This window comes from Triturus cristatus, chromosome 10, assembly GCF_964204655.1.
Source record: "Triturus cristatus chromosome 10, aTriCri1.1, whole genome shotgun sequence".
Lineage (NCBI taxonomy): Eukaryota > Metazoa > Chordata > Amphibia > Caudata > Salamandridae > Triturus > Triturus cristatus.
This window is the reverse complement of record NC_140593.1, coordinates 959,188,435-959,209,264: the sequence shown is the minus strand read 5'-3', so window position 1 is coordinate 959,209,264 and position 20,830 is coordinate 959,188,435. Positions and strand designations below refer to the sequence as shown.

The window sequence follows — 20,830 nt, the reverse complement described above, 5'->3', positions numbered from 1 at the left end:
CTTTGCGCATTTTTCTGTAGTTCTTATAGAACGCAAACTCGACCCCAATGTATTGAAGCAATTTTGGCGATGGGTAGTTACATGGTAGAACTCAGAGGTGAGTAGGTGGGGTATTGTAAACGTTTTGGCAGATTGCCCTACCTCTACCAACCCCCTAAGTCTTGACTGTACCTGTACAATATACAAGTAACTTGGTTATCCCACTTTAGTGCACCCTTGTGGTAAAATAAAATGCAAAGTGGCTGGTAACCAGTCACCTTCTGACATACCACCCAGATAAAAGGTCTCATACACTCACTGCTGCTAACTGGTCCCTTGAATTGTACTCCCTCTGGCAGCAAGGAAAGTGATTTTTGAACCCATATCCAGGACTCATCCAAAATGTTGAAACCAAAGAAGAGAGGGAAATTCAAAAGGTGGATCATGCCTGTGGTAAGACAGCTCATTACACAGCACTCCCTCTTCTAGAGGGTGGGACAGGTGGACCAGCCCTCTTTAGATTGCCCTGTGGCCCACTAAAGGCCCATTTCAGCAAGACATTTTCTTTTTCTTAAAGAAAAACTAGGCAAGGGCCACTGGAGCTATGCGGTGGGGGAAATCCAAATTATGCGGCAGGGTATACTTAATTATGTAGCAAGAAAAGACAAATTACGCAGCACAATGTGGCACATGTTGTGATAGTATTACTTCCCAAAGGTTGCAACTCGTTAGTACCAATGTAACACCAAAATACAGCAACTGAAAGGTGACCAGTACACTTTGTCAAAGCACATCCCACTGTGCAGATACATTTGTCACTGCCTTTTTAGTAACTTTTGATCCCTATGATCTGGAAACTATATTTTTTTGTTAAAATCTGAAAATTGTACAGCAGATTAAGTATTATGTGACAAATATGGCACATCCATAATAATGCGAAATACAGTGCAGCACCGGACTCGCATAATTCCAGTGGCTCTGCTTGCAACACTATATTAAGCAAAGAAACACTTTGATTCGTCATAAGTGAAATAGCTTGTCAATTTTCACTAATACAGCACACATACAGAATGAGAAGGAGCAGTGCAAGTGCCCATTATACAAAGAAAAGCACTAGTAACAATTTCATAGCAGCACAAGCAATGTGTGCTGCCACTTTTTGCCTACTCTCAATCACTCAAGGTGCTCGCAGAAAGTGGAGCTCACTAATATAATTAGAAGGAACTTAAAGAAAAGACACCCTACTTTGAGGCACTGGTGACTGTGCATTTACTCTCTCCCAACAACTTCCCTCAGTTTGTCACATGAATAGACAAAAATGGATTGCAGTCAGGGCCACTGGAACTATATGATTCTGCAGGTGCAGCGTTTTATGCATTTGTCACATTTGTCACATAATCCATCAACTGCTGTATAAATTGCTGACTTTAACTAAAATCCATCTAAAAAATTACTAAAAACACAGTGATGTGTTGCTGCACAGTGAAAGACTCTTTGCAAAGCTTAACTGGCCAGCTTCTGCTGCTCATTGTTGTAGTTGAGTTTTAAACTGGCCCTAATGCAGTGAAACCTTTGTCCAGACATTGTTAAGACATATGCAAAAAAATGAAAAAATAATACATTAATTCTACCCTTCATTGCTTGGTATAGTTTAGTATAACCCTGCTGCATAACTTCGCCCTCCCCTATTATATCATTCCAGTGGCCCTGATTATAGTGCTACTATAGTCCTCCGGTCTTAAACTGATCAGATAATATACTAGCTAAAGCACTTGCTGAGGAAATGTTCCTATAATCTGTGAATTAACACGTTTAAATCTTGCTACTCGGCCTTCCAATTATGTAAAAAGAGTGGGAAATACAACCTTTTCTGCATTGTCACCCCCAGACTATTTCTCTTTGTTTAGACCCTCTTTTTGTTGGGTTCTGAACTCTGTATATTTGACCTCTGGTAGGTATGATTAAAGTGCTTGTGCTCCACCTTTAAACATGGTTAAATTGGCTTAATTAACACAATTGACTTGCTTATCGGTCTCTAGCATATGGTGTAGCAAATGCACTCAGGGTCTAGAAGTTAAATGCACCTTATGACCTGCAACACCAACAGTCCCTACGATGACAAGGCCCCAAAAGGTATTTTCACTGTGACAGTCCTCACCGGCCTAGACAAAAAGCCAGAGTACAGATTAAAATATTAACACTGCTATCTCGGGTTTGGTACAAGCAAAGAAAATAAGTAAACCACTATTTTAAATAGTTATTAAAAATCCAATTCAATTGTTACATTGGGTTTTTAATAAGTGTAAAGAGAAAGTAACTTTTAGAAAGTTACATTTACTCTGCCTGAAGCTCCTGGAGGCAGGAACAGATGAGGTGACGGTGAAGTGGAGAAAGCAAAGGGCACAGCAGAATAATTGGTGGCTATGGTAGACAGACAGTAGTATGAGGTAAAGAAAGAAGAGGGTGAGGCAGGAGGAAGTAGAGGGGGAAGTGAGTGGGACAGCAGAATGAAGTGGAGCCAAAGGAGGGTGAATCCAGGAGAGTGGATGGTGAGATAGGGAGAAAGGAGTGTTAGATGGAGAGAGGAGAAGAGATCAAGCCATAGGTTTAAACCTCTTGTAATACACAGGTAAAACTGGTAGATAGATCCCGGCTGTAAGGATGGTATGCAGCTCACACCCGCACAAGATCTTCCAGCATGCCAAGACACAGCTCTCAGATGCCTGGCAAACTCTGCATAACCACGCTCATCTTTATGGCCTATCCATTCTTCTTAATGGCCCTCCCAGTTCCCAAATCCAAGAGCCAGGCCTGTTACACAGTCTTAAGTCATCAACACAAGTTCTGGTCTAACAGACACCCTTAAAGGATCAAAGATTAAATGAATTATTTTCTGAGGCTTTGTAATAAATGAAAAGTGAACGTGGTGTTGATTTTGGAATTTCCATTGGTGCATTCAAAACAGTGTCTAACAACGCTGCATAATTTTGCAGAAATCCACAACTGACAGCCAGAGAACATTACAGAACAAAAGCAGGTATTGTACTTTCTATGGATATTGATATCAGTTTAACATGTTGTGCTTTGGATATAGGCGCTAATAGGATGCATTGTTTGTGGAAATTTATACCTACTTGATTAATTAGTCCTCAAAGCATGGAGGTGCAAATGATGTATTGAAGTTAAACATGAAAAATTATTTTGATTAGTGTTTGTTTCTAATATGTTATGCAGCATGAGGGCCATAGTCTACACATTCAAATGTATGATCTGTGCCATTATGCAAGGAGTTGTGTCAAGTGTAATACCGTAGGTGTAGCATGAAATGTTAGTATAATTTGGTTAGATGTTCTCTTTAGGGGGCTAATGCTTACCACTAATATGACTTTAAGCTTTGTTATCCTCATGATGATGTTGGGAGTTGTGTCTAATATGTAATCTTGTTTGGTGATGTGTAGGTCACTCTGTTCTGGATGTGACATTGCGGTATCAAACTCTAAACCAGCTATGTCTTGCAGCCATGTTGTGCGCATGATGGTGCCATGAGTTCAGTCTAATATGTAATGTTTTAGGGTGATGTGCTATATATCATTTGCTAAGGATGTGCATCTGAGGTGTCAAACATCTAGCAAACTGTAAGGCTTGGATTCATGTTGTGACCATTATGGGTCCTGGGGTTGTCACCAATGAGTTGTTCTACCCACTAAGGTCTGCCTGATGCAGGACTGTGCTGTGGGAGAGAAGTACCATGAGAGGTGAGAGGCAGTGCAAGATCTATAGCCACATAATGTTAATGTTAATGTTAATGTTAATGAAATTTATAGAGCGCAACAAATACCCGGAGGTGTCCTGGCGCTAACTGATTCCCTGAGACTAGTAAAAGCTAAAAGTAGAAGGACGCCTACTCTTTAGAAAAGAGCCAGGTCTTTAGTTCTTTACAAAAAGGCAGGAGATCTGTGATGGTTCTCAGATAGCGGGGCAATTCGTTCCAAGCTATTGCAGTACCGTGAATAAAGCTTTTGCCCCCCCGACGGGCTTTCTTTATACGAGGCACCTTGGCCAAGAAGGCTTCTTTAGACCGCAGTGATCTTCCTGGGACATACCATCGCAGTCTCAGCTGTAAGAACTCTGGACCCGTGCCGTGTAAGGCCTTAAAAGCTAAGCACAGCGCCTTAAATTGTATTTGGGTCTTAACTGGGAGCCAGTGTAGAGCTTTCCTTTCCTTAGAAACCGAGGAAAAACTTGAGGAGCCTGTGAGTAGTCTAACTGCTGCATTCTGAAGTATCTGCAATTTATTTAACCCTCTTTGTTGTATATTGAGGTAGAGTCCATTACAATAGTCCAATCTGGCCATTAACAGAGCACTGACTACAGTTTGTCTACTTTTCCTGGGCAGCGAGGGCAAGACTTTCCTCAACATTTTAATGATATAGCTGGTTTTAGATGCTACTGCATTTACTTGAGGTCCTAAGGTCAATCTATCATCAAGTAAAATTCCCAAATTCTTTACCTTTCTAGTTGGAAGGGGGGTTTGCCCATTGAGTCCTGCCACCAGGAGGGGGTCCAAAAACTAGTGCTATTCCCAAACAATACCACCTCAGTTTTTTCGGAATTCAGCATAAGGCAATTGTTGGTCATCCAACTGTCAACTGCAAGCATGCACTCACGAAAGCGTCCTCCCGTATCAGCCTCTCCCTCCGGTGTCAGAGATACCACAATTTGAGTATCATCTGCATATGATGTGAGGCCAAAACCAAAAGCATCTATAACTGGGGCCAATGCACTAACATACATTTTAAAAAGAGTCGGACTAAGTGAGGATCCTTGCGGGACCCCACAAGGCAGTGAGAAGGGTTTGGACTGAAATCCCCGAGGGCAACCGTCTGTTTCCTGTCTGCAAGGAAGGATCTTAAAAGATCCCATGCCTTCCCCTGAATTCCACATGTATTTAATCGGCTCAACAGTATAGAGTGGTGAACCGTATCAAATGCTGTGGACAGGTCCAACAGAATCAGTGCCGCCCTCCCTCCCTGATCCACCGCAGCCGTGATCTCTTCCGAGCTATGTCCTGGCCTAAAGCCGTACTGGGTCGGGTCAAGCACTTGAGTCTCATCCAAGAACTGGCTAAGTTGCCTATTCATAGTTTTCTCCATCAGTTTTGCCGGTAGGGGAAGTCTGAAAATCGGACGAAAACTATTAGGGTCATTAACCGGGAGATTTGATTATTTTAGGAGGGGCAAAACCGAGGCCAGTTTCCACTGACTGGGAAAATGCCCAGTTTCAAACATTAAGTTAAAGATTGTGGTTAGAGATTCCGCTATTGGACCCGAGGCCAATTTCGCTACCTTAGCGGGGCAGGGATCAAAAGGAGATTCCGAATTAGCTTCCAATAGAAGCTTTTGAATCTCCCCGGGAAGTACTGGCCGGAAATTCTCGAACACCGGGCTGTGCACCCCATTTGGGTTAGGGGTCTCCATACAACCGTCTGAGTTCCCAGCACTTAGAGTGCTAAAGACCGTGTAAATAGATTCTACCTTAGATAAGAAGAATTTTGCCAAATCCTCACAAAGTCCTTGGCTAGGCTGAACTACCACGGGCTTCGGCAAGGCCAAAGAGGCCACCGTCTTAAACAATTCTTTGGTAGAATTTTTAGATTTCCTGATCTGTGCAGTGAAGTAAATCTGTTTGGCTGCCACAATTGCCTGTTTATAGGACTGCAAGTGGGCTTTGTACACTTTTTTCTCCATATCATTGTAATTACTCCTCCAGCTTCTTTCAAACTGCTTACACGTGAGCTTTTGGTTCCTAAGCTCTTCCGAGTACCAGGGGGCCGAGGGGTGTGTTTCTGTGGGACGCAGGACTTTATTTGGAGCTACACTATCACAGGCCTGCTGCAGCCATCTTGTATAGCTTTGACATGCCTCATTCACTTCAGAGGACAGTTGCGTTGCGGAGGAGACTAGCAATTCATTAAAAGTAGTTCCCCTCACCTTATTCCATGCTCTTCTTCTAATACACTCCTTAGGGCCCGTGTTTTTCTTATGAGCCCCCGGCAGCAGGATCTCAAATTGGACCGCAGAGTGGTCCGACCATACCAAAGGGAGAATGTCCCTGAAATGTAGATTCTGATGGTTAGAAAAAATCCCATCCAGGGCGTGCCCTCCCCTATGCGTGGCCCCCACTACCTGTTGCCTCAGGTCAGCGGTCAACATCAAGTCATTCAACGCCATCATATCAGTTTCTTCAGTCAACTCTAAATGAAAATTAAAATCTCCCACGATAGAAAAGGTCTCTGCAAGCATCCCTTCTTCTAGTAGGGTACCCAGAGAGGCTAGGAAAGCATTCCTAGATCCTGGCGGCCTATATAGAAGACACCCCTTAAAAGAGTGGTGATGGGTGAGGGAAAGGTTAAAAAATAATGCCTCACAGGTATCCATAGGGACTGGCGGGAAGGCAGCCTTGATTGAATAATGATAGATCACTGCCAAACCTCCGCCTTTCCCTGTTGGTCTATCCAGTGTCTGGCATAGAAAATCTGGGGGAGTGGCCTTCACAATATCCGGCCCGGAAGCCGCATCTATCCAGGTCTCCGTGATGAAGGCCACCTTGACCTCTAGGTCCTCCATAAGTCTAGCACATTCTACGCTGTGTTTGACTAGAGACCTCACATTAACTAAAATACATTTTATTGCTTGAATTTCCTTGCTACCTGCCCCTCTTGTCCTCTCCTTCTCACAAGAGATTGGTAGGTTTAGGATCCTTGGTAGGTCGGATCCACAGCCAACACAACTCTCAGGAATCACTGACGATGGAGTGTTGGGGAATATACAAGGACAATTTTTAGTAGAGGAGGCCCCTCTTAGCTTAAGCAGCATTATGCTGTCATACCTGCGAGCAGGCCGAGATTCTATGCCAACACATCCAGGGTCCCTGGCGCTGTGCGCTGAGCGTGCGCGGACGGGCGCAGACGGGCTTGCCTTGGGGTTGCCTTGGGCGTGCCAGCGGCGCACCCGCTGCGCGCTCGCGCCAGCTTCCGGTTTATGCGTGAGCTCGGTAGCCTGGTCAGCTGACCTCAACTACTCCTAAGATGGCGGCCCTTCCTGTTTCTCGCACCCGAGTAAGTGAATGCCCCCACTTATAGCTCTGCCACTCTAAAAGTCATACCAAATGCCCCCACCACATTAAAATATTAGTGCTAAAACAAGGTTAAAAACCAATGATCTGTGCAAATATGCAAACAAAGTGCCTTGCCTTTATGAAATCGCTCAGCACGTCTCTAAACTCCCGGCTCAAGCCTCAGGAGAAATCAGGGCTGCGCGCTCGCGCCAGCTTCCGTTTTATGCGTGAGCTCGGTAGCCTGGTCAGCTGACCTCAACTACTCCTAAGATGGCGGCCCTTCCTGTTACTCGCCCCCGAGTAAGTGAATGCCCCCACTTATAACTCTGCCAGTCTAAAAGTCACACCAAATGCCCCCACCACATTAAAATATTAGTGCTAAAACAAGGTTAAAAACCAATGATCTGTGCAAATATGCAAACGAAGTGCCTTGCCTTTATGAAATCGCTCAGCGCGTCTCTAAACTCCCGGCTCAAGCCTCAGGAGAAATCAGGGCTGCACGCTCGCGCCAGCTTCTGTATTATGCGTGAGCTCGGTAGCCTGGTCAGCTGACCTCAACTACTCCTAAGATGGTGGCCCTTCCTGTTACTCGCTCCCGAGTAAGTGAATGCCCCCACTTATAGCTCTGCCAGTCTAAAAGTCACACCAAATGCCCCCACCACATTAAAATATTAGTGCTAAAACAAGGTTAAAAACCAATGATCTGTGCAAATATACACACTTTGCTCGGCAGTGACTTACCTGTACAGGTACAAGACATTAAAAAGGACATCAACAAACATTGAATAAGTAAATAGCATATCATGTATTGCCAGTCTTTTGACTGAGGAGCATTTAAGGGAGGGGATGTAGCCTTACGGCTAGAGCGGTCAACCTCGAACGGGGGAACCGGGTTCGAGTCTCGGCAACGACGCTCAACATCCTGTGATTCTGGGCAAATCACTTAATCTCCCCGTGCCTAACAAAAAATGTTTAAAAAAATAATTCATGTGTCAATCTGTAACAAAACTGGTGCTTATTTAAAGCGCTCTGAGACCCGATGTCTTGGGTCTAGTTTGCGCTATATAAAACTCTAACAAAAAAAAGAAAGTATGGAAAACCAAGAAGGAAGGACCAAATGTCTCGGCATGGGTGCTGGAGATCACTGCTCATCGAAGATTCAACCACTCTACAGCCCCTTGTCTTTCTCAAGACTTGGTGAGCATCCAGGAAGGCCAATGAGTGAGAGAGTTTTTAAAAGTATTGAGATATGTGTCCGACAGGACCAAACTGGAGAAATAAGAAGGTGTAAAGCTGTCTTGTACACCTCAGTGAAGAAGCTCCAACCAACCTGACTGGTGGAGCACCTGTACTCTGCAGTGCGGATACCCCGGGTGTCAGTAACATATTCCTGTTAAATCTGATCTGCCTTGAAGGATAGGTCTGGCCCCCAGTGCATAAGCCACAAGAAAAGGCATTTGTGGAAAGGCACAGCCTTGAGGAATTTGGGGAAACAACATTCAAACAAATACTGGCTGGACAATGAGTAAGTATCACAGTGGGAGAGCAGACTGAGAGTTGGTGACATTTTAAATTAGTGTTATAACATAGACATCAGCCATATTTTAAAAGTAAATTAAAAATGGCCACGTATCCTACATCGCATGCACACACATGCAAGGGTGAGGATCAGCTGACTATTTGGAACAGATTTATTTTTTACAGAAAACCCATAACAAGAAGGCCAGCCATGCGTGCACATGTGTTGTGATGCATGTACATATGCGTGATTGCCAAAACGCATTGGCAAAGCCAAGAGCTCAGCATTTTAGATCTGAGACCTATTGGCTTTGCTAATACTTGTTTCTGTTTGTGTTGATATTAGCATTGCGTCACACAGGCCTTGTATCATAGATCGCCTCTGGTCACCCTTCCTGTAAAACAGTATGTTTAGTGGCATTTAGATTAGATATTTTTAAATCCATGGACTAAAGGGCCAGATTTTTAAATCTGGCTTGGCTGCGCAGCTGTCTTCAGATCTTATGTGATCTACAGACAAGAGCATTCAGAAATACTACTGAGATGGGGATATAGACTCTGGCTGCGTGCGGGTTGCCTTGAACACACCATTTGATTGGGCAGAAGTTGTGTGTTTCCAATGAAAAAGAGTGCTTGTATTGCATGCTTTGCTGTGCATATGCTCAATACAACAGGACTTAGTGGATTATGATGGCAAGCCAACTATCAACAGTATTGGCTTGATCTAGCTATTGTGAAATGTTCCCACAAAGGTCATATTTACTGTGAAAAGCATATGTTAAAGTCAATGTGAATTTTATTTTGTGGTAAAGGTTGCGGAGAGATATCTTATTACTTGGAGTTTCACTGATTACCGTAGTAACCAATGGTTTTTGGTTTTTCTCATCCCCTCTGAGGTCCACTGTGTCCATCCTTGTTAAGCCTTCTTGAGAGGGGTTGCATACTGTTTTGTCATTGATAATTTTGTACATATTTGTAATTTTATAACTGTAAACATGATGGTTGCGGCCTTATTTGCATTCGGTAGGCCAGTGTTGGTTATTGTGTCAAGCCTACGGTAAAGGCTGTAGGCGTTATTGGCTCATTGTGAACAGTTATACCAGATTCCAAAGGTTTGAGCTGTTTATTATGAAAAGTTATGACAAAGAAGTAACCTATACTACATATTGTGCTAAAGGCTTTATCTGTTAAGATTGGATTGTTATCACACTGTGCTAAAGCCAGTAGGCATGTATTTTGTGGCATGGAATCTCAGAGATTATAATAGGAGACAAGGTTTTTCTTCTTGATGACCCACTCCAACAAACCATGGCGCTAGAAGTTTGCAGTATGTTAATTGTATTTTGGCCCTCTTCGGAGGGACGTCTATGTTTTGACTGCTGTAATTTTGAACATACTTGTTATTTTAAGGTAAACTGATTGGATGACGTAATGGAAAGCCTTAGCTGAATGCAGTAGTTGGTTATGGTGATAAGACAATAATAAAGGTATAGCCATGATTGGTTCATTGGGAAAAAGTAGGTCAGATGCCATTGGTCGAATCGGATTATTATGAAATTTTTTGACAAAAGCATTAGGCCTGATTTATTTATTATGAAATGCATGTGTTAAAGCCAAAAGGCTTTTAAGGAGGGATTGTGACTAATCCTAGTTAAAGCCTGCAGGCATTTCTTTGTACATGAAATCTCCCAGATTAGCCTTGTAATCAAGGATTTGGGTTCTGATTACCGACTTTGACAAACTCAAGCTGTATAAGGTTTGTACCCTAATAATTCTTGTTAGAATTTCTTCTGACAGGGTTAGTTGTTCAATAAAAAAATATAGATATATAAATATATAGACATAAACATGCATTGAGAGGCTTTGGTCAGTCCTCTTCTACCACTTGTTTGTATGAGTGTCCAGTGCACTCACCTTCCATCCATGAACCCACATCACTCATGGGCTGCCTTGCCCTGTGAGTGGCAGCAGTTGTCTGATAACAGGTGCACATCTGACTGAAAATGTGTGCACATCAGTGCCAGTGGTCTTTTACCTTTATAGGTTTCTTTTCATTTTTTTCTGACTCTTCTTTTTATATTATTTTTACAGTGAATTACAGTTCCACAGACCATGATAATGGGCCAGTTACTTCTCTCTCATTTATTCTGCAGTGTAGCACATCCTGCATGGCCACTGCCTCTAAATCAGCCGGCTATCATGAAATGGTATTGGCCTCACTATATCCTTGATCAACCAATCCAAGTCCTTGTCTCTAAACGTGGCAGCCATGATGGAACTTTAAAACAAGGATACACTTTGTACAGTGTAAGACGGTCATTCATTGCTAGATTTAATTTTATTCTTGCACGCATGTGCCCGCCATCTTTAATCAAAACAAACCATATCATCTGAGCTTTGCATGCATATTCATGCGAGAAGTTTCCAAAACATTGAATACAAAAGTAGACTAGGGTTCCGAATCGTATTTGCAGTATTGCCCTGTCCCAGTAACCATATAGAAACCGGGGTCCCATTTTTCTAGACTAATTAAGCCAGACCTATTTGCATTGCCAATGCTTGTCAAATGTTTTTTCTTGATTGATTGTTTTATGGTATAACGATGCAGGATTAAGACTACCTTATGCAAAGAGAAAACCTATGAAAACAAGCTCTATGAGAGAGTGCACCTAACTGACTGAACAAGCAGTTCAGAGGAACATAGATGTTGATCAGGCACTATTTGTTCACGACTATCTCTGATCATGCCAAAGTAATCAATGTTGGCCATCACAAGTGGGAATAGAGGCCTAGAATCTTTCCTAGGAGCCCGCTGCCGTTGCAGATACCATGCACGCTAGTTCTGATCACGCCCCATACCTCTTCCTTCCATCACCCTACACTTCCTGGTTATTTACATCACTCCTGCAGGTTGTTTTGCATTCCTGGTTTCGTGCTTTGCACACGTTGTCCTTTCTTTGTATTCCTCATTCTTTCTCCAGTTTCTGCTTTTCTATCTTTTGCTCTTGATAATGGGCAGATGATGAAAAGTAAGTAAGTCTTGGTCTATAAACGAGCGCCAGTGACCAGCGCAAGCGACCACGCACTGGCTTTAGTAATGTAACACATTTCTCGGATTCAAAAAAGAACATAGACTACTTGCCACTAGATGGCGCTGTCGCTTTTCTGAACTTCATTAAGCCAAAAGCAGTTGCCAAGAATGGCAATCTTTGCTACATTGCACTTGTGCAGTCTACAGTCAGATACATTTCACGATGAAACTGCTTATTTCACTGCCTTGATTAGCATGGTTTTATCTTCCAAGGAAAGGACTCGCACTGTGGTGAGGCAATAACTCCCTGCTGACCTACCTGGTACATGTGCTGCAAGTAACACCCTCATACTCTCATCACATGAACAGAACGTCTTCAGAAACCCTGTGTTCCACGGGTGTGGGCCAAAAGCAATGTCACGGGCAATCCCATAGGTATCAATAGTGCAGCAGGTGCAATAGCACCAGGGCCCAAGTCAACCGAGGAGCCTCCTAAACCCCAATCATGATTGTCTTTTACTACTCAACTTCGGGGAAGTGAGAACATTTCCCTAGCGTGCATTACAGCTTGTGGCATCCTTGCATGGGGTCACAGGGCACATACTTAGAATACTGAGAATACTATTCATGGCCTTTCTCGGAAACATGAGTGTACTATTTTCCAAAATATTTGAAGTCAACAGTGTCAATCTCCGGTCAGTTTCCTGATACACTTGTCTGACCAGTTCCACAAGATTCATCTATTTGTCTGCTGCGGTGAAATTTGCATTAGATGTGTCTGTAAGCTCTTGTGCATACATATTTAGCAGTTCTACTTTCCTGCAGGTGCCTAGCTGCCAAGCAGAAAGAGCTGGTCCTGTAATCATGTACATACGACATTTGTCTGAAGTGGCAGGAGGGAAGGGGCAGCAAAACCCTTTCATTCCAGCCTGGATGCAATTTCGTCAAATAACTTGGATGTATAAAATGTGTTAAACTAGTTAAAAGTACGATGTATATGTTAAAGAAATAAAAAACTTGAACTCGGGACAATTGTGAAACAGCAGCATCTCAAGTGTGGCCCAGAGGGAGGAAGTAAACCTCATTCTTCCCCGTCCCCTCGCCACAGGAGGGAGTAAATGACATCTCGTCCTCTACTGTGCAGGCACAAACTGACTGTTTCGATGACTTGCTACAACTCATAAGAGACGTAAAACCCTCTCTGGAACCTGAGTTGGAAACTCTGGTGATAGATATGGGGCTCCTACAAGCTGATCAGGGAAATCTACGGGACAAAGTGGAGGCAAATGAATCCACATTGGCTGATATGCACCCCTAAATATCGGAGATGCAATCCCACATCAAGGTGCTCCAGGCAGAACTCTCCCTGCTGCATGCTAAGGCGGAAGACGCATTGCACCGGTCGTGGTAGAATAATATCCATGTAGTGGGGCTTCTAGAGGAAGGGGAGGGCCCCAACATGAAACTCTTTCTGGAGGACTGGCTACTCCATACCGTGGATAACATCATGTCCTGCTAGTAGTGGCGGCTCTTAAGCTGTTGGAGTGCATATTCAGCTTTGGAGGTGAACAAGGCGTTAAGATCCATCCAGGCCTTCTCCAGGCGGTGGCGTAGGATAGACGAGGGACACACAGTGTAGAAACTTCATCCTCTAGCTCCCTCTGTCGGGATGCTCTCTGAGCATTAGCTAGGGCGATGGCCCGCATAAGCTGGCCGCAGATAGTCGCCTTGGCAGCTGCCCACAATGTACAGGATAATGAGACAGATCCCTTATTGAGATCCAAATAATTAGAGACATGGGAGCAGAGCTGGTATTTACCTTGAGTGGTTCCGTAGCATCGCAGATTCTGACACCAGGGTTTACAGCCAGTAGAGGTGAGACCCAAATCCAGGGACAGCAAAATTGGGGAGTGGTCAGAGAGAGCAGCCTCCAGGATCTGGGAGTCCTGGGAGAAGGTAACCATCTGGTGTTAGACTTGAAAATAATCCAAAAGGAACTGGGTACCATAGACCAGTGAGAAAAAAGTATATTCCCAATCCTCCGGATGGGAAAACTCCAAGTGGTCCACCAACCCATGGTCAGATGTTATGTCCCCAAGAAGAGCCTGAACAGCATTGTTACCCACATGAGGTGGGCCAGTGCGACTGTGCTCCAGGTTCCAGTCTCCTCTAATGAGGTAGTGAGAGGCCCGGATTTCTGTGCGGAGATGATTGGGCTGGAGGAAGAAGTGATGCTTGTGGTCTCTGGGCGCATATACCGAGCCGATGCAGATTGTATGTTCGCCAAGTCGGAGTTAAAGACGTAGCGGCCGTCCGGATCCACCAACGTCTTGAGGGTAACAAAGGGTAGGGCCCTGCGCAGGACGATCGTATTGACTCATTTTCTAGGGGGGCTGCAATGAGTTGACAATACAGCCTGGCAACTGCTATGGACCACCTGTTTCACCCAGTCTCGATGCAGTTAATAGGACTCTAGACTGAAAAGGTGGGTTTCCTGCAGGAGGGCCACGTCCACCCTCTTAGTCTGCAGGTAGGATAGGAACGTTTTGCGTTTGATAAAGTGTGTCTGGCCGTTGACATTCCACTTTAGAGGTAAGGCAAGGGGCAGTGGGGGATTGAGAAAGGAAAACAAAGAGAACAAAAAAAAGACTCTAACGGAAGTTTAAGAAGATAGAAGAAAGAACGGGGAAGAGAGGGGAAATGTGAGGTAGAGGGAAGAAAGGAAAGGGAGGAGGAGTGGTGAAGGAGGCGAGTGGGGGTTACGCCACAAAAGGACCCCTAGGATGTATGGAGAGCGAGAAGCCCATGAGGAAGAACAAGGGGGGAAGAGGGAGAGGAGATGAAGGGAAAAACAATCTGGCACAAAACTGGGGACGGGAGCCTCATCGACAGCCAGTAACTGTGGTCTGTAGGTTTAAACTCACGGGTCAGGCATGCCGGTGTCCCCACAGGGAAGGGGAGGAGGAAGAGACACTATAGAATGAACCAGAGTGGTGGGAGAGCCATGGGGGACTCAAGAGTCAGAGAGGTGAGGGTAAGGGAAAGGATCATCACAGCCCTGTAAAAAGGGACAGAAAAGGGGCATGCGTGGGGGCAAGATGGCATTAACTTCAGCAGTGGACTGAAGGCGGGGTGCAGCAAGGAGGGGCAAGGGAGGAAACAGATATGTAATAGGATGGTGGGGTTAAAGCCAAGGGGGCTAGGGACCAAGAGGTACAGTTGCCCAAGGGAACCCATTGACCAGGAAAGAATGCAGGTGCGCGTATAGCTCTACAGAATAAAGTCCACGAATACCAACAAGTGAATGCCAACAGCCAGTAGCAATGCAATATACATTAATATTGCACAACACAGTGAGACATTTAGGCAATAGACATGGCAACGCTGGGAGGTACAATACGTAGCGTAATGAAATGTAATTGGTCAGAACGAGGCATCACGGAACATGACAAATATGCGGAATAAAAAGAAAATGCCGCACCTAGAACATTAACCACATCTATCTGCAATTTATGTAATATAACCTTACCTATGAACAAGACCATGACATGGCAGGCAAGAGCAATGTAAAAATGAAGCGAAGCACAGTTGATCATAAGCAATCATCACAATGCAAGACAGATATGCGAAGTGAAAGAGAGATACAGTGTCAGCAACATTATACTCATCCATCCGGCTGGAGGGAGACAAGGGTCACATTGTGCAGCCGGACATCCAGCCGCAGAGGTAGTGAAATAGCAGATGAGCAAAAAAGAGAGAGTCTCATCCATTGTCCAATGTGGGGGCAGGCTTCAGACGGGAGTGGGGCTTGTTACGGTCCTGGTCTTGAGTAAGGGCCGCCACTGCCTTGAAGACTGTCCTGTGAGCAGGTCAGTCAATACAGGTTCCTGGCCCAGATGCAGTCCCCATCTAAGCTTTGACATTCACCAGAGGTGGTAAGAGGAGAGGGTAGGACATGAGAGCGAGGGGACTTAGATGGGTCAGATGGTCTACGGTCTATGACCTGGTCAGAGAGTTCATCCAAAAAGGAGCGAAAAGCGTCTGGGTCGTAGAAGTTTTTAAACCTGCTATCTTTCATAATCCACATATGGGCAGGCTGAAACAGGCTGTACTTAATGTCCAATTTCCACAGCTGGGACCGCAAAGCCAGGAAGGCCTTCCCCTTGCCATTGGTTTCTTGTGAATAGTCAGCGGCAACATGTATCTCATTCCCCTCAAAGACGTAAGGGCCATGTAAGCTGACTGCAGCTAGGAGTTGATGCACCTGTTCATGGCGGAAAAAACAAGCGATGAGGGGACGCACCCCTACTTTTGGATTAAGACAAGGAGGACTGACCCAGTGAGCCCTCCGTATCTCCAGGGCGGGAGAGAAGACAAGGCCAGTAAGCATAGAGAGGAGGTTCTTGAGGAAGCCCCTGATGTCCGTACCACCAGCCCGTTATGGGAACCCGCAAAAACAGATGTTGTCTCTCTGACTTCTGTCTTCCAGGTCTGTGATCTTGCTATGCAGGAGCAGAAGTTCCTGCTCCCTGTTCGGCAAGCAGTGGAGGCGGTCGTCTACCGCCGAAAGGCGGTGTTCCATCGCCTCCACATTGTCCTAGAAGCAGGAGATGTCGACGCCAATGGACTTAGAATCAGAAGAGATGGCTGTGATCTTGGAGTCCATTACCTCCAACCAAGGTGACCTTCTGTAGCATGCTGTCCATCGTGGTATTCTGTGGCCGGTGTGGCAGCAGGCATAGTGGGGGCAGCTATGGGCCGATGTTGTTAAACGGCTTCCGAGAATAGCAGCTGACGGGAGAATTTTCCCGGATGACTTGCCTGAGGGTATCACCAGATCAAGGGGACAGAGAGGAAGAAGACCAGGATCCTAAAGGTGTACCATGAGACAGGGTGGTCAGGTATCCAGCCTTGTGCAGGGACTGCTGATGAGGAGGAAGCACCCAGTGGGATGCAGACGTCCGGGAGGTCACATCCAAGCAGGGCTGCAAGCCCCGGGTCCATCCAGCTACAGTGCACCAGAGGGGTGGATGAAGCCCCCTCTTGGGGCACTCCAACGACGTGTCACAGAAGGCAGAGGGTGAAGTCAAGGGGGACCTTGGGCTCTAGCGGTAGCTGTAGGGAGAGCCTTAAGATAATGAAGCATGGGGCAACAAAGGGTGTAAATTGCTCGGACCCCCTTCGTCCTCTGGGGTACCTGCGTAATCAAGAGAGCAGTCCTGTGTCCACATATATCAAAATGCACCCACTAAGGGCAAGATGTATAGGGTTGATCCTGGAGGCACGCCACAGGTGAGGAGGTCCCACCGCTCCCGGCCGGGAGCAGCTGTGCAGTGATGGAGAGGAGGTGGGGAGAGGCATAGAAGTCATCAGATGTAGGTGTGGCCCAGGGGGGAGTGGAGGAGCAGGTCCACAGCAGGCCCTCATTCGCCATGTGTCTGGGAGGATGCAGGGTAGGTACCTTGTAGCAGCAGTTTCCTGGCCCGTGGCAAAGTAAAATGGATTGGGTGAGCCCTGAGACTCGGGGACAAGGGGATAGCAGCCCAGCACTAGGAATCAGGGAGTGGGCTGGGGCAAAAGGCCTGCATGGGGCACAATGCGGTTGGGCCCCCCAATATAGTTAAAGGAGGAGGGAGCCAATGCAGGCTACTCACCGAGTCCAGGGCTTGCAGGAAGTGATCGGGTTGACTCCGATGGGCTGCTGAGGAGCCCTGCAGTCTGGACGTGGTGCAGTGCAATTCAGTGACCCACTGGTAGACCGAGCCGTTTGGGGCAGGCCAGAGCATGCGGCTGGAGAGGGGCCACGCAAAGAAGCAATGCACTGCCCCAATTCAGGAAGGACCTCAAGACCTGGCTCTTCGACTGAACCACAGTGCCTTGAGACAGATCTGCAGTCATCACGGCCCCCCCATGCCTTCAGACCCTTACAGGTGAGTAGTCGCGCTCTACAAGCCACTTGATTGATTATTGATTGATAATCGCTGGGCCGGCAGTGAAGGAAGTGGGAGTCCTCGTTCTGACCGTGCACATCCCGTATTGTTGGAGCAGAATCTGGCCGTCCGGTAATTGATGGTGGTGCTCCTTCTCTCTGCAGAGACCCGTCCGTGCAGCTCTGGTCGGAGCAGTTGGGTCTCTATCGTCAGCGGGCTCAATGCACCCCCCAACTTTGCCACCAGAGTTGGGGGGTGATGCAGGTCTGGGTCGTACAGCCCCTATGGCTCATTTACGCCCGCCACTTCCCTGAAGGGCTCACCAGTGCCCGGGCCTCAATACTAAGAGGCCATCAACAATCATGGCAAGACCAAGCCCCACCGAATTGTACTGTTGAACTTTGGCCCTGTACAGGTGTCTTGAGAAGGTCTCACTATGGATGGAATGTTCGTATTTGAGACTCAACGGAGCTAAGACGGAGCTGATGTTCCTCGGCAATTCGTCTTCCCTCAATATAGGACCATCTTGGCCCAATTGTCTGGGTCTAGCCCCCTCACCTAAAAACCAGATTAAGAGCCTGGGTGTCTACCTTGATCGGAACCTTGATTTCAAGGTACAAGCTCGGAAGGTTGCAGCCAGTTGCTTTGGGATCCTAAGAATGATTAGGAAAATCCTTCCTTTGCTACCTTTTGCAGGGTAAACAGTCAAAATATCGAAAAAAAAATATCGACTGGACAGAATATCGAGTTTTTAATATAGAATGGACAGAATATCGAATTGCCAAAATATAGTGGTGAAGAATATCGAAAATCAGGTAAGAAATATCGATTTACATAATATCGAAGTAAGTAATATCGACAGTCATAATATAGTTGTTAAAAATATCGAATTTTTTTATAGTGTTTTAAGTGTTAGTATATGTGTTAAAAGTATGTATTAATTTTGGAATGTATGTTTGAATATTTTTAAAGTAATGAATTTTCTGTTATTTAATTTTTTTGTAATTTAATTCCGTAGCGGGTTGTAGGTTTATAGGGGATTAGGGTGGGAAGTAATTTAATTATAGTACAATAAAAAATAATTTTTAGGAATTATTAATTAATTGTAATTTAATTTTGCGTTTTACTTCTGTAGCGGGTTGTGGGTTTATAGGGGACTAGGGTGGGAAGTAATTTAATTGTTATTAAGTAATTATTAATTGGTAGTAACTAATTTATTGTAATTAATTATTCATTGGTAATTAATTTGTAATAATTGGCAATTATTTTTTATTAATTGGTAATTAATTTGTATTAATTGGTTGATTGATAATTATATTAATTGTACTAATTTATTATTTGGAGTGGGTTGTGGGTTTATAGGGTAATAGGGCGGTAAATAATTTATTTATAATTAAGTAATTATTGAAAATATTTTTGTGTATTGATAATTAATTTACTGTTAATTATTAATTGGTATTTTTTATTATTTATCAATTTTTGGTATTGAAAATTAATTGGTTATTGATTAATTATTAATTGGTAATTAATGTGTATTAATTGGTAATTAATTTATATTAATTGTTTAATTGATAATTATGTTAATTGTATTAATTTATTATTTGTAGCGGGTTGTGGGTTTATAGGGGAATATGGTGGGAAGTAATTTAATTGTAAATAATTAATTTTTGAAATTATTTTTGTATATTGATAATTAATTTATTATTAATTAATTATTAATTTTTATTTATTAAAAAAAATTATCGAAAATTAATTGGTTGTTAAATAATTATTAATAGCCAATTAATTATTATTGATTAATTATTAATTGGTAATTAATGTGTATTAATTGGTAATTAATTTCTATTAATTGTTTAATTGATAATTATGTTAATTGTATTAATTTATTATTTGTAGCGGGTTGTGGGTTTATAGGGGAATATGGTGGGAAGTAATTTAATTGTAAATAATTAATTTTTGAAATTATTTTTGTATATTGATAATTAATTTATTAATAATTAATTATTAATTTGTATTTGTATTTATTAAAAAAAATTATTGAAAATTAATTGGTTGTTAAATAATTATTAATAGGCAATTAATTAAAAACATATTTATTGGTATTTATAAATAATTAATTATTAAACGTTGTGTGATTGGTAAATAATTGTAATACTTTTTTTATTACTATTAATAATTAATTTGTTTTTAATAAAATATTAAATTATTATTTTTCCTACTATTGCACTCACTGGAGTGGGAATAGTTATTGTTACCCCTACGCTATCCAACGCTTTCCCTACTATTGCACTCACTGGAGTGGGAATAGTAATTTTTACACCTACGCTATCCAACGCTTTCCCTACTGTTGCACTCTTTGGAGTGGGAATAGTAATATGTACCCCTATGATATCCAATGCTTTCCCTACTGTTGCACTCACTGGAGTGGGAATAGTAAATTTTACCCTCCCGCTATCCAATGCTTTCCCTACTGTTGCACTCTCTGGAGTGGGAATAGTAATTTTTACCCCTACGATATCCAATGCTTTCCCTACTGTGGCACTCTTTGGGGTGGGAATAGTAATTTTTACCCCTACGCCATCTGATGTATTCCCTACTGTTGCACTCACTGGAGTGGGAATAGTAAATTTTGCCCTCCCGCTATCCAACGCTTTCCCTACTGTTGCACTCTTTGTAGTGGGAATAGTAATTTTTACCCCTTCGCTATCCAACGCTTTCCCTACTGTTGCACTCTTTGGAGTGGGAATAGTAATTTTTAACCCTATGCTATCCAACGCTTTCCCTACTATTGCACTTACTGGAGTGGGAATAGTAAATTTTACCCTCCTTCTATCCAACGCTTTCCCTACTGTTGCACTCTCTGGAGTGTGAATAGTAATTTTTACCCCTATGCTATCCAACGCTTTCCCTACTGTTGCACTCTTTGGAATGGGAATAGTAATTTTTAACAAAACGCAATCCAATGCTTTCCCTACTGATGCACTCAGTAGAGTGGGAATAGTAAATGTTACCCTCTCGCTATCCAACGCTTTCCCTACTGTTGCACTCTGTGGAGTGGGAATAGTAATTTTTACCCATACGCTATCCAACGCTTTCCCTACTGTTGCACTCTGTGGAGTGGGAACAGTAATTTTTACCTGTACGCTATCCAATGCTTTCCCTACTGTTGCACTCTCTGGAGTGGGAATAATAATTTTTACCCTCCCGCTATCCAACGCTTTCCCTACTGTTGCACTCTCTGGAGTGGGAATAGTAA

At 43.8% G+C, this 20,830-nt stretch overlaps 1 protein-coding gene across 3 annotated transcripts in view; it reads left to right on the top strand.

Moving 5' to 3' along the window:
• The window catches only part of LOC146796323 (uncharacterized), a 354,882-nt gene that overhangs the window by 118,025 nt on the left and 216,027 nt on the right, over positions 1-20,830 (top strand). For all 3 annotated transcript variants that reach the window (XM_085628847.1, XM_085628846.1, XM_085628845.1), the window contains exon 4: positions 2,973-3,016. In XM_085628847.1, coding sequence (XP_085484973.1) covers positions 2,973-3,016 — 44 coding nt within the window. The remainder of the gene's footprint in view (positions 1-2,972; positions 3,017-20,830) is intronic.